Here is a 14945-nt window from a genome sequence, read left to right as displayed (position 1 = left end):
CTGTGGGTAATGGGTTTATTTGTGATTATGAAAAATTGCACTGCGGCAGATAAGAAGTAACATTAATCCAGCTTCTGCCTCTCATCAAGTTGCGTCAGTATGAATGCGAACTTGACTAAATCTGACTATGAAAAAAGAGAAGCCATCACACAGTTTCAGGAATACTACATAACGTTATTATAACACTATCCACATTTCTATAAACAAGTGTTAAATAACATCCAGTTTAGAATCTATTTTTTTAAAAACACACACATTTGGAAGATGATGGTTGGTACTGCTGGTTAGTATAGAACTACATCAAAAACAGCCCCCTTTTTCTATCCCAATCTACAGCACAAATTCCCAACTTTCAAAAATAAAGCTCCAAAAAAATGGAAAACCTAAATTTCTGATAGCTCTGATGTGTTTCCTCTCCGAGTCTATTTGTCAGTCCAAGATTTCTCAAAGCATCTAATGACCTTGCAAAGGAACACGATACAAAGAAAACGAATGAAGGATTGAATTTACTTTCCCAAGGAGCAAAATCACAAACTGTGCCGGCGGAGCCGCATCAGATGTTCGTTTGTTACCCTAGGCTTGTGTGGCAAAATAATCTTACTGTAGATGTGATTAAAAGCTCAGGATAAGATAGTATTAGATCTTTGGGTGAAGATTATTTTTGCCACACTGTTACCAAGGTCAAGAATGAACTTCCGTGTTCTAGATTAAGCTCGAATGCTTTGATGAGTCAATTGTAACATGACCAACACCTCCAATAAAAATACATTATCAGCAAAAAAAACTTATTTGGTTGAAATAAGCAGAAATGTGAATGGAAATACATGGATAACATCTGTGTTAAGGTGCACAATAAAACATACAGAACGATGAATGCAGCAACATTCATGCAGAACTATAAAATGTGTTGCATCATTAAAAATGTTTTAGGCTACTAAAGCAACCATTATTTAATCTTTGAGTTAATAGCTTTGTTGATGTTGTGATTTCCTGTAATTAAAAGCTCATTGAGGCAGAGGAGTGGAGCTCTGGCCTCTGATTGGCGGGAGGGAGGCGTCAGACTGTGTGTGTGGAGGGGTTCCCCTCAGTGCGCCCGACCGCAGTCCAGTGCGTAAAGAGTGCAGAGCAGAGCAGCGCAGCGCAGCAGAGAGACTCTCTACTGCCTACTGTGTCCGTCACCGCCGGGATTACCGTTTTCTCTCAGTCTGAACAGACCTGCGCTCTAAATGAAGCTTGGTTCTTCTCCGTGATTTCTTCGCCATGAGCTGCCTGGATGTGATGTACCAAGTGTTCGGTCCTCAGCCTTATTTCAGCTCCTACAGCCCCTATCACCACCAGGTATATATAGACCACATATTCTTTATCAACTGTTTTTTTTCCAAGAGCTCATGCACTACTTTTCTCTGCACTGTGGACTTTATATCGGTTTAAATGTAGGCTACGGAAAACTTACTAGTACTAATATTTAGGTTGTATTAAATTAAAACGCCAATTGAAACTTTATTACATAGAGATTAAGCAGCTACTATTACACATTCAGTCATTAGCTATGGGTGTACTTTCTTTATACAACTTAATTATTCCACTCCTACGGTCCTTAACACCGTCTACACCATAAAACGCATGCTGTGAATGGAGGCATGGTGTAAAGGCTATGCGCTACTTGCAGATAAGATCGAGTGCGTAAAGTTTTATTTGAAGCGAGTGTAAAACTTTTTTTTGGGTCACTATTCACTTTGTTTGCACTTATATCGATATTATTCTAATTTCTGAGTCTTCACACGACCGTGGACCTTGTCTTTAGATAGAAAGAAAAGTTGTTTTTTTAATAACACTCGCAGATGAGCTTTATCCAAGTCGAAACTGACAGATATTATGCATCATATAGTTCTTTTACTTTGTATTAAAGTTTTTTTTAAGAGTGTTTTTTAGGGTTTTTACATAAAGGATTTTATTTATTTTTTTTGCAGAACTTGACTCTTGGTTTGTGGCCATATAGTCCAACACAACAAATGACTAACAGGTGTAATCTGCCAAAAGTCTCCTTATCATTTCCTTCTTAATGTTAAATGAGTAAAGCCCATCATTTACGATTACAGTCAATTATGTGTCATCATGTTTTGCGCGTTGATACCATTTTTTACAGCATAATTGCTGCAGTAGCCTAGTTGCCTAAACAAATATCATGGACTCATTCATTTCACTTCATGTCACATTTGTGTCTGTGCATAGACTTCATGACTGTGAACACTTTGAGTGCAGCAGGATTTTGTGAGGCCTTTCTAATTCTGTTAAAGGTCTTTTTTTCACTCTCTTAAAACCTCTCAGTCAACATCCAGGCATATTTCACATAGTGCCGAAACTCACCTAAACAGACTCAGGATCAGTCTTCCCATGCTACACACCACTGTTTGTTTTTATATATATATATATATATATATATATATATATATATATATATATATATATATATATATATAGTACATTACAGTTTTTTTTATGATCTGTTATTTTGTATGGTTTTTCTATAACATTTGCCATATAATAATACTTATGGTACAGAAGTTAAAAAACTTGAAATTCCCATGTCTTTAACAGTAACTTAAAATAATCTCATATAAATATAGTTTTTGCACCATAATCTATTTATCATATAGGCCTAAGTAAAAAAAAGTAATAAAAGTGACAGTTTTTTAGTCATTGTGTGCAGCAGTAATGAAATGCAAAGTTGTAATATGTTAAAACAACCATAGTACTCTACATGACTGTGTACTGTGATTTCTATCGTGATCCAGTGGTAAATGAAAAGACAGGTGAACTAGGTTTAATTGTCGCTCATTAAAAGCCACCAATATCAGCATTAATGTATTGTGTTCAAAGCATTATTTTTTAAATGCTTAAATAAAAGCCACACACTCGGGTTAACACATCAGTTTGTCATCATTGATGTCAGTTTGTACATAAATAGATGACAAAGTGTTTAGGTGGATTTATCTCCTGCTACACACCTGCTGTGTCCTAAAAAAAAACCCAAACAAATCTTTATGAGGGTTTGGAGGTCAAATGTCACATTTTGGTTTAAGTCTTTCTAGTATCTAAAATCACCCAAAATGCATCAATGCAAAATGCGGTGTACTAATGGGACACTAGATAAACACACAGTTTCATAACACACATATACTGTATATCTGCATGTCCTTCTTAGAAACTGGCCTTGTATACCAAAATGCAAGACCCACAGGACAGCGGCAACCGGCTCGGACCCCCAGGCCCCCCATCTATCAAAGAGGAGGACAAGGAGCTGCCGCCGGGAGCCGAGTACCTGAGCTCCCGCTGCGTCCTCTTCACTTACTTCCAGGGAGACATCAGCGCTGTGGTGGACGAACACTTCAGCCGAGCCCTCAGCCACACAACCGCGTACCCTGCCTCAAGCAGCCACAAGGCCGTCAGAGGTGTGTGTGTGTGTGTGTGTGTCTTTGTGTGTGTTTGTCTGTGTTTGTCTGTCAGCGTTGAAAAGCCACTGAAAGACCTTTTTGCACCATCATCGGGACACTACATTTCACCAGTTTTGGGAAATTCTGGTTGTGCTGTAAATTCATGTAATTTTGGTTCCTTCTGTTGTCTGTTTTATTTCTGGTTTTGATATTGTGGGACTGAGGCTGTTAAAAGCTAATATCATTTCCCCCTGATTCAGTAACTTTGTCTTGGTCTTTAATAGATTTCCACCAGGTAACATTCTTCAATTGCAACAACCGGTGTTGTTTTTCTTTACTCACTCCAGTTACTTCAGAATTCAGAGTTACGATCTGAAGTACAAAATCTGTCACTATTTGCAGTAGAGTTGCACTGATGTTGGTTTTTGATGGCGGTTTGATCTGAAGCTGCTGATTTCCAATTTTGCTCTCCTATTCAGTGTCTTTTAATTTGACCTCAAAAGAAATGCGTAAAGAATATTTTGGGATACTAAAACTCTCCCCTGTAACCAGAGCAATTCTGTATAAAACTATTTGTGTGAAATCTAATAAAGTGAACTTAAGGTTTTCGCATAAACCACTAGAATAACGATCTCTTTTACAACATGCATCATCAATTAATTTCCATAGTGTTGGGTGACATTGGCTGAATCATATATTACATATATATTACATTATATCTATAAATATGTGGCTATCATAACAGCTGGAGAATAATAGCATTTTGCAAGCCGCAGCTTTTGTTTATTGTTACTCAGCTGGCAGTTTGTTTCCCCTTTGACTTCATGTTTGATGGAAATATAAAGTCAAACCAAACAGGGAGTGGGTGTAAATAACACACAGCAAATATATAATAACAATATGTTGAGAAACCAACATTGTGTGTTATGTCGAGATACAAAAGATTTTTTTCATATTCCTTTTAGTGCCATTGCGTCGAGACATCCCACTGTCGCTCACGTTAACTGGTGATTCTTTTATTATTGATGTCTATCAGCTACAGATGTAACAGGATACTCAGATAAAATTGTATACCAATGTTTAAACTTAGCAGTTTCAATACATATAAATGGATGATAAAAACTAATACAGAAGGATTAAAATATTTTTTTCCCAATCTTTTGGCGAATCAAAAACAAGTCAGTATTCCTTAGTTAACAGCCGACCTGCTTTATATTTCATCTCCTCTCATCTCCTCTCACGGCTATTTCTCAACTCCAGCAGCATTGTGTAATCTAGCGACTTTTGAATCCAATAAGAAACAAATACGGCAAAAAAATGACCACACATTTTTTGCAGGGATTTACATAGTTTTTGGTCAACAATTGCTCAAATAGGTGTGAAGGTGAAGTTTAAAAACCCCTTTTCTCAAGCCAACCCAGTATTAATATTACTCTGTGTGGGTGATATACAGTATGCCTACTCTTTACTAGACATCTCTGTATTTTTTAAATACAACTTTCATGTTGTGTTGATTATTCCTAGGGCTGTAACTAATGGTTATTTTCATAATCCATTAATGTGTGGATTATATTCTCAATCAATAAATTGTTTTGTTTGTAAAATGTTCGAAAAATTGTGAGAACTGCCCAAACAATTCTCGACATCTTCAAATTGCAAAGAGTCCAAATACCCAAATAATAATCATTTTACAATTATGTATAACAAATATTTCACATTTGAAAAGTGACACATGAGGAATCGATTATCATAATAGTTGCCAATTCATTTTCTTATTTTTTTTGCCAATCAATTCAACTGTAATAAGTTCAGCAAAATGAGAGATAAATAAAATATTCTCAAAAGACATATTTAAAGAGGAACAGTTTGAAAATTAGGTATTATCGCCACAATATATGACTGAAAGTTTCTGAAAAACAAGTATGTGGACCTTGTGATAAGAATTTCTTATCAAACTATTTCCGAGATCAAGAATGAACCTTCAGCCTCAGTAAACAAGCTTTCTTTATAACGTACCTGTGTGGATTTCTTTTTTTCCAGATGGATCATTCCCGATGAGCCAGAGAAGTTTCCCTCCGTCTTTCTGGAACAGCTCCTATCAGCCGTCAGTCTCCTCTACGCTCGGCAGCGCTCTGTCAGCTCCTCACACAGAGCTCCCCTTCCCTGGGGAGCCGTACTCCTCTGCCTCCCTGCACAGCCACCTCCACCAGCCCAGCCCTGACTCCTGGCACCCATCCCATCACCACCATCATCACCACCACCACCCATACTCACTAGGGGGCGCTATAGGCAGCCAGGGCTCAGCATACCCACGTCCAGGGGTTCACGAGATGTACGGCACGGCGTTTGACCCACGTTACGGTTCTCTGTTGGTGCCATCAGTGAGGCCTCATCACCGTCTGACGTCCGGCAGCTCGGTACCGGGACCCAGCGCCTCGCCCTGTGACCTGGGAGGGAAAGGGGATTCAGGGACAGGTTCGGCCTGGAGTGGCGCCTTCACTGGAGCCGGAGCAGAGATCGGACTCAACATGGACACAGGTATTGCCAATTTTTCACATTAAACGTAACCCAAAATGAAATTGACAGAAAGTCGCAATCTGTGCACAAGACAACATCTTCTATCCTTCAAATAAGGAGAAACTCAATTAAAAAAAGAGTAAAAAAAAGAAAGAAACCTCAGGAATATTAGCAGTGGAGAGATCCCTCTTCCAGGTTGGACAGATGTGCAATAGATGTACAAAGTAGACAGATATGACAGTAGTATAATTGTTGTACAATATGGAGAAAAAGAATGACATCATCTGTCATCATTCAAACTTAGGACAAACAACTTGGTGGTTTTCTGTGAGCCAAGAATCCAGTCTAATCAAACACTACAGTGCTGTTAGTGCCTAAACATAGCCGTAAAAAAGTTGAATACAGTACTCACCCGGCCTGGCGACATGAGGGGTCAGTTTACCTCATAACGATCTGACGACCCACCGACATTCTGTCTTTCAGAGGCTGTAGCGTGCTCATTTGTAAGGCTAGATTGAAGACATTGGTATCATATATATATAGATGACGTACGGAAATCCATTGGTACCAGCAATGACATGCTAGCTGGTCGGTAAGAGAGATTTTTTTTAGATTGATGGACATTAATTACCAATTGCAGCAGTTTATTTAGCTTGAAAAGTCTAGAATAACACAAGAAACTGAATTACAGTCTTAATTATCCGATCTTTCTCGTTCCGATGTTTATCCAATGTGCTTCTGATTGGGATTCGCCAATACTGGTAACTGATGTTGGTAAATTACAATATGGAGAATATCTATCCAGTGTCAGGCATTGGAACTAGATTTGCTTTGACTTCCATCTGCTGACAAAACCGGTGAACAAGCAGTACAAAAATTTGGACAAAAATCTTGAGATTTTGTGTGCTTACAGGCACCGGTTCCCTTTTACCGGGGAAGTAAATTTAAATAATTTTGATCCTGGCAATTACATTTATTGAGGACAAAATGACCTCACACAAAGCTTTAATGATTTTACAGTATAACCAACGTTTTTACATTCTTGGTAGAACGACAGAGTGTGGTCGGAACATAAAATGATTGGAGCTTAGTGTGCGGTCATTTCTTCTTCAACCCATGTGAAAACAACCAGTGAAAAAAAGCAAAAGCAAATAGCAACATTAAGGTCAAGCTGACATCTGTCATCCTTGATAACAGGTAGATTTAGATGCTTTTTCACTCTTCTATATTGACAAGTGTCCTGCTTGTTTTGGCTAACACCTGTCTGTTTAATGCACAACCATTCTGAGAACTAATTTCTTATTGTTGGAAGTGTTTAAATGAAAGCAGCATTGAAGACATTGAGTGCCAAAGTATCAACATGAAAGCATGAAAAACAGATTTAAATGATTTTTCCCTGGCCCAGATCAACTTACCACAAGTGGTTTAAACCAACAAACTGACTGTCAATCAGTACCTTAACACCAGCTGTCAACTTCCTTTTCTGTTGCTGTCTTGCTTTCATCCCCTCTCTGCCTCAGGCAATTCCTTCTGCTTTTATCAACAAGACATTTGCGCTTCTCTTTCTAATCTCCCTTTTCTTGCTTTTCTTTTCTTCCACTGCCTTTTCTTTTCCTCCTTTCTTTTCTCCTCTCTCAGGTCTGCAGGCACAGGATAAGAGCAAGGATTTGTATTGGTTTTAGACACTGCTGAGACTCTTGCCCCCAGCTTCACTCCTACTTCAACTGTAGCCTCTTCCCTATACTCCTGCTCTTCTCTGTTGCTCTGCTGCTGTTATGGGATGACTGAGAGAGAAACTGAAAATCAGTCAGACGGCAGTTTTGTGCTGTAACTGCTTCTGGTCTACTTGCAGCTCGTTGTTACGGAGGACTTTGCAGCAGCAGTACAGCCCTGCTAAGCTGAAAGCTGACAGTGTGGATACAAAACGAGCATGGAAACAAAAGTGAACTCACGGAGGAGACAGAGAATCTGGCCTTGACGGATGTGGACAAAGACAAGACTCTTTGTGCTTCTGTAACAGGCAGGGACAACATTCCTAAACTTGAAAAAGTCTGGGGACAGACGGACAGAGACATGTGCTGTCAAACTCCAAAGACAAGCGCTTGAAGGACTTGGCAGGACTTGCCTCACTGGGACAACTGGGCAACAGACACTGGGAGTGTTGTGGCTGGAGGAAAGGCTGTGCTGGTGTTGAGGAGGCCGCACAGCAAGAATTTGGCAGACTGTGAAGGCAGGAGGAGTCCAAACACTTTGGTTTACATGTAGTATTGGTTCAATGTTAACTGAAAAAAACACTGTCAGTATTTTATGGCACTGTACAAGTTAAATTAAACAGTTCTGACTGATAACAAAAGATATTTAAGTAATGATTTTGATTTTCTAAGTGTTTCAAGTAACAGCTGCAACAACTTTACAGCTGTGTCCCAATTCCATACCGTGTGGAAGCAGGTTTTGAGTATATTGAAACAAGACAAAGTGTCCTTAAAAAAGTCAGTAAGCATATGAAATTATATATGAAACTCTTGATTTATAAGTGTGCAGTTGATGTTCGCCATTGTCCCGCAATGCAAAGCACAAAACAAATGGAGGGGCTGCAGACAGCTGCAAAAATATATACACAGGTGAAACAGCTCGAGGATATTTTAGAAAACAGAAAATAATTATTAATTAATTAACACATTAATATTTTTTCTCTTTTTGAATTTTAATTGGCAGTGGCAAAGTCACAGTTTGACTGGCACTTACATTTTTGCATTACATGACATTTAGCATCATGACGCTTTTATCCAAAGACTTACAATTGCTATATATGTCAGAGGTAACACGCCTCTGAAGTGTCTTGCTCAGGGACACATTGGTTGATGTATCGCAGTGAGAATTTAACCCAGATCTCCCACACCAAAGGCATGTGTCATATCCACTGCACCATCACCACCCTACTTCTTCAGCTCCTGTTAGTACCTTTGAGTATAGTGATTTCTGGCATGCTAAGTTCCCATATTAGAATTTGCATATACAGTAAAGTTCACCATATGGATACTGTTTACATGTAGTATGGAATTGGGACATACTTTTCTCAGTAGGATGTTACAATGACTGGAGAGTCAGCACATTTAGTGATTTGCAAGTCAAATAACAAGAAAATTAATAGAAAACTATTTTGATTATCAGTTAATAATTTAAGTCATTTATCAGGCACCTAACATTTGCTGCTTAAAGCCATTTTATATGACTGAATACTTTTGCACTGTTGGTCATACAAAACAAGCAATTCCAAGATGTCACCTTGGGCTCTGGGAAATTATGATGCCATGTTTACCCTTTGTTTTGAAAGTAATGGATTGAAAATAATGACAGTGACAGTGACATTGCAGCCCTAATTTAGGAACTTTCCATGTGGTTGGAAAACATTTTTAAATGCACATTTAAAAAACACTGCAGCAGCTGAATAATGATTTCCTGGTCCATGTTGAGTGTCATCAACTTCAACTAAACAAAGCCTTTAAGCTACCACAGATAACAATGAGGATGGTGATTTTTAATGAGAATAATGCTTACTGGAGCAACCACCATTACACCTCTTCACTTACCTGCAGATTGGACTGTGCTAATCTCTTTGTTCTGGAGAATTATGAAATGTTATTTTATGCCAAAAGCAGAGATCATCACAAAAAAAAATCACTTAGACTGAAGAACAAAACAAAACAAATGTAAACTTCACACCAATGGCTGCCGAGAGAGAGAAAGAGGGGAGGGGTTCCTCTGATGAATGAGGAGAATGACGGCTATTTGAAGTCACTTGACTCTTTCTCTCCCTGCTCCCATGCAGCTGTCAACGACAACTGCTCTTCAACTCAGTGAACACACACACACACACACACACACACACACACACACACCCACACACCCACACACTGTGGATCTTTAGTACATAGTGTGGACACAATCTCTTAGTTCTTTGTGAGGACCACCACTTTCACGAGCTAGAATGTTACAAAAACCAAACAGTTTTTTTTCCACTGCTAGTGAAATAGTTGTAAGCACATTTGTGTGACATTATTTGCATTTTATAGGATTAAAATTTCAATCTGTTAAAACCTGAATTGATCAAATGGACTTTATACATTGTTCTATGAAGAAACTATTATCACTTATAGATATACTGTAGATCAGGGGTCAGCAACCTTTTGAATATGAAGTGCCATTTTAAAATGTTATTGTTAATCAGTGGGCCATATCGTCATTAAGCCTGCCATCATCTACCAGGCCCGCAGTGTTGTTTTTTTCCTTCGCACCACAGTCTGTGTAGAAGGCAGTGAGTACTAGCCAATCAGAGGCAGAGTAGGGCGGGTCTTTGCGGAATGCAGATGGGGAAAAAGTAAATCAAACTACCGTAAATAACAGACTGTGCTCCTGCCTATGGCTGTTAAAGAGGCAATTTGGCATGCGGATTGGAACATTTCCAAAAGACTCTCTTGCACACTTATTGCTAGTTTGCCATTGGTTGAGCTACCGCGTGCCAACGGTGGCTAGAATGGTAGAATGTCAGTAAAGCTACATAACATTCAGTTTCACACATTTAGAATATGTTATATTTTTGATCTACTACATTAAAAACATTTTTTTTTTTAAATTTTTCACGTCACTTTAACGCCTAATACCATTAAGATTAAATACATTGTTTGGCAAGTTCAGTAAGCTTAACATTTATACTGTATATTTACATATTGAAAAATAGAATAGAATCTGAGCCATACAGCATTTAAGAGCAAACATGCAAAAAATTGGAAAGTAAAAAAAAAAAAAGTACTTTGGATTTCTGTCACTGTTTACTACTAAGAACTGAGTTTAGGACATCTTAATGCAATGTTGATGCAGCTGCCATTCTAGACATTCTGCACAGAATGAAAGATCAAAAAAGGCAAAAGCTAGTAAAGAATTAAAAACTGCTTTTGTTAGTAATTTCACCAACTGCCTAGGATCATGGATACGAACATTTACACTGGATAAGTTTTTATCACTAAGTAAAGCAATGCGACTTCAATGTGCAAAATTGTGTTTTCATCCATTATTATTTGGTCACAAACTACGAGAGATTTGCCTAAAATAGTTACTCTAAGCATAAATGTAATTCCTGTATGTAAGAATAAGTTAGATTAACAATATAGTCTGGACAGTCAGATCGGAATTCATGCGACTCTGACGTTACTCTAGAGCGACCATCTTCACAATTCTGCGCTTTCCCATAGACTTTACATGGCAAAAGATACGTTTATGTATCAGTGATATTTTTTTGAGGTAAATCAACTTACCAGTCCCAACACTTAAAGTGACTATATGTCACTTTTAAATGTTTCTGAAACTGTGTAATGTTCCATCTGACCTGTAACAGCAAACGAGACTAACAGTGAAAAGAACGCTATTTTTTATATAGTTTTTATTAAAGGTGCAGTAGGTAAGACTTATAAAACTAACTTTCTGTCATATTTGCTGAAACTGACCCTATGTTCCAGTAGAACTACATGAAGCAGGTCATTTAAAAAATAAATCCGGCTCCTCTGGCACCACCTACGTAGGACAATTTGCAAAAATCCACGCTCCCTGTTCAGATGCTCCAATCATAGCAAGGGGGGGGTGTCTAACTTTGTGTCAATCACTGCTCATGCACACATTCATTCTCCCTTGTGGGGGGAGGGGCTTAGGAGACCATTTGGGCTTTAGCAGAAAGGGGGGAGGGACTGAGAAGTTGTCAATGTTCAAATTCTTTGGCTAAGTCCTGGATCTTCACAATCCTACCTACAGCACTTTTAATGCCTCTGTCCGGGACCGATTTTTTTCCACAAAGTCACAAAATGATTTAGGGCAGGTAGGCGGTGCTACAGAGCACACATTCTGAAGGGTCACAGATTTCGGAAAAGCCTGTGTTAGTGAGTATGCAGGTAAAAGGTAGCAGTAGATGTCTCTATGTAGGCCTAATTGTATTGAAATTTTATTTTAGAAGTTATCTGTTGTAGTTATGGCTGATAATGGGACAGGAATATCCCAGAAAAGAAGGAAATTAAAGGAAGAACAACTACAAGCTAAAAGGGAAAGTGAAAGACGACTGGCGAAATCCGAGTCACACTCGGTCGGGCTTTCAACAGATGGAGACAATTACGGGATTGTAAATGATTCAAAAACCATCCCGAATTGGCCATCAGGTATGTAATAAGTCTATTTCATTCATAAAATAACTTTAAATTGCGCAATGTGGTTGTAAGTCAGTGGCCAACATTAAAGTACGTCCCCCTTCCATTAAGCACGGACGTTTTATTCCTTTTAGTCCGTGTTTGTGTTGGCCTACTATTTTCTTTTCACTTTCCCCCCTCTACCTGTGTAAAACGTCCATGGGTTTCATGAAATGCGCTATAATAATCTAAGTTATTATTACGTTGGTTGCTACAACAATCTCTTATTGGTTTGGCCCGTGACACAGTAACAGGGATACCCGGTTTAGCTCACGAGACATCCAAAGTAGGCTAAATTCAGTATGCAACTCTTGAAATGCAACGATGCATCTGTATTGTACTCTCTTATTGTAAAAATGAATGATTATCTGTCTGAGCAAAACACAGCTACAACAACACAACTATATGACCTCCCCGTAATGCTAACTCCTAGACCTTTACGACAGCAGGTGTGGTAAAAACACTACCACTTTTGTTCAAAGGGGCCGCTGAAATCAACACAAACTGAAAGTTACATATAGCCACTTTAAATAGTGCTTATTTAAATAATTATGTTTTAAAAGTTGTAACATGCACTAATAGCCGAATCCAGAGCTATTTAACCAGGTATAATGAACGTGCATAATGAACACATAGCAGACCCACAAGACTGTGCCTGGCTGAGCCGCCCTGCACTGAAGGCTCATATGGATATAATGGCTGTAATTCATCATTTGTGTTATCTTATAATACATCCAAGAGCTGTATGCTGTAAATCCTGTAACCTTGATGTAACGTTATTAACATCTCTGTTCCCAAACTGCCAGCTATCAGCTAGTAGTTTGTGGTTGGTAGTAGCACGAGATAATAATTACATCTCCTTGGTTCTCTTAATGCATCCAGGGGTTTATTTTGATAAGCATTCCAACAGGGTGCTGCGTGTCACACTGTATTACTCGCTGTATTACTCGCTGTATTACTCTTTTGCGCATGCGACTCACTTTCAGGCTGTGCCCAGTTCATACTTGAGTCTAATGCGGGCCACATTTAAAAAAAAAAAATAATGTCAGTCAGTCAAACAAATCGGATCTGGCAATAAATCGGAATTGAGTATTAAGGCCTGCAGTCTGAACGTAGCCTGAACCAAAACTAATAAATAATCTTGTTATAATATATTGTCTTTGCTGATACAGCTTTTGTTCTGTCATATTGAAAAACAGCGCTTGAATAAATGTACTTGGTTGCATTCTACCACTGACCATTGAGTATTGCCGTGTGCACAAATTGGTGACGTTTTTTTCCAATATGAGTGCAAAAAGTGGTGTTGCTTAGACTGAAAAATGGGCTGTTGTCCATGTTATTGCTCCTGATGAGCAGACCAGAGCTTGCGTGGCATGGCAGTATAAAAATACAACAATGTAGCATTTTACGCGATCATGACTGGAAAAAGGCCTTTGCCCTAACTCTCCTGAAATTGTTTGTTTTTTTTACATAAAAAACAGTTTCAGACAGATGAATGGAACTTCTTGCTGGACTTTTGAGAGCTTGCATTAAATAGTTCATGAGTCAGATTCATATTCCTCATAATACAGGTCTACCCATGGACATCAGACAGCTTTTGACCCTGTGGATAAAAGCCATTCAGTAGCCATTAGAGGTCACCAATGTTTTTAATGCTTTGTGAAACTGTAGTTTCTCCTTAATTCATACACACCATCCACATGACCTGTATTTGGCAGATGATTTTTGTCCATGTTTGATGTCATGACACTTTGGCTTTTGAGTGATTGGTCATCTACCTGCCATATTACCGGTTGAGATTGTCAGTTTTTATCCTTGCGGTCTTTTTATCATTCTCCTTACATAAGGCAAATACAGTCTGGGAATTCCACTTACATTAATGCTGTTTGTTAACTGACAGACTTTAAATGATTGTGTGGGTTGTAATAAAAACCTGTACACCAGGACTGAATATTTATGCAGCAGTAAATAAATACCTTTTTTTGCTGATTTATTATCTGTGACACTTGACGGAAAACATTTCGCTTTTTTGTGTTGTGGTGTTCAACGTTTAAATAAACGTTTTGCTAGATTTTGTCGGAGCTAAACATGTCCCTGCCTATTGTGCATGCTGGCACACTATCGTGTCTTACTGGGACACTTGATGGAACTGAGCCACCGTTAACGAAATTAGTTTTACCTGGACATGAACACTGAAACAGGTGTTGATTGCTATCTAAAGCTAATATGAGGCTTCAATGGTCAACCATGTTTCTTTAATATTAGTAGATAGAAAGAAAGAGCGAGGAAAGAAGGTGTTAAGAGGGTTTTGTTTGAGATGCAATCAAACAAAAGACAATCAATTCAATTTCAGCCATATGTTCTGTTTCTCAGAAGCTGAAGGCGTGTGTTTGAATTTGTTTCAGCTAAGAGCGAGACAGCTGTGGATTAATATCGACTTCTGACTTGAGCGTTGACAGACATGAGAAAGGTGGAGAGGTCTTGTCTCTCTTTATAGCTGTCAATACTCAGAAACCCACACTCTTCTGTTTTTTTTCTAATCTTTTCTTTTTTAGCTCTCTGAAGGGATAACAAAAAAGGCTTTTTTTCACAAAGACGTAAGAGTTAATTCAGCTGTCCAGCAGGATAGGACAGTTTGGAGCTGTGTTGATTGTGTTAAACACAAGGCTGAGGTTAAGGACAAGTGCTGCCCTTTAGTCAAAGCACAGAGAGGGGAGTAGTGCATTGAGTCATCAGTTTATTTCATTATGTTCTTACTGAAATAAAC

General features: G+C 38.5%; 1 protein-coding gene across 1 annotated transcript; it reads left to right on the top strand.

The window, feature by feature from the left end:
- The first annotated feature begins 1233 nt into the window (after positions 1 to 1233).
- On the top strand, positions 1234 to 7853 carry vgll2a (vestigial-like family member 2a). The gene is made up of 4 exons (XM_078273957.1): positions 1234 to 1338; positions 3206 to 3452; positions 5475 to 5972; positions 7804 to 7853. Exons 1-4 carry the CDS (start codon positions 1261 to 1263, stop codon positions 7851 to 7853), a joined length of 873 nt encoding a protein of 290 aa, XP_078130083.1. The 5' UTR covers positions 1234 to 1260.
- The last annotated feature ends 7092 nt before the right edge of the window (positions 7854 to 14945 follow it).

Source organism: Sander vitreus, chromosome 18, assembly GCF_031162955.1.
Source record: "Sander vitreus isolate 19-12246 chromosome 18, sanVit1, whole genome shotgun sequence".
Taxonomy (NCBI): Eukaryota; Metazoa; Chordata; class Actinopteri; order Perciformes; family Percidae; genus Sander; species Sander vitreus.
This window is presented reverse-complemented; position numbering and strand designations above follow the sequence as displayed.

What these genes read in the sequence shown, in the direction of transcription:
- vgll2a (XM_078273957.1), top strand. Translation starts at nt 1,261, where the DNA reads ATGAGCTGCCTGGATGTGATGTACCAAGTGTTCGGTCCTCAGCCTTAT. An exon ending in ACAGCCCCTATCACCACCAG is followed by an intron (nt 1,339 to 3,205) that starts GTATATATAGAC and finishes TGTCCTTCTTAG; the next exon opens with AAACTGGCCTTGTATACCAA. An exon ending in CGGACTCAACATGGACACAG is followed by an intron (nt 5,973 to 7,803) that starts GTATTGCCAATT and finishes GTCTACTTGCAG; the next exon opens with CTCGTTGTTACGGAGGACTT.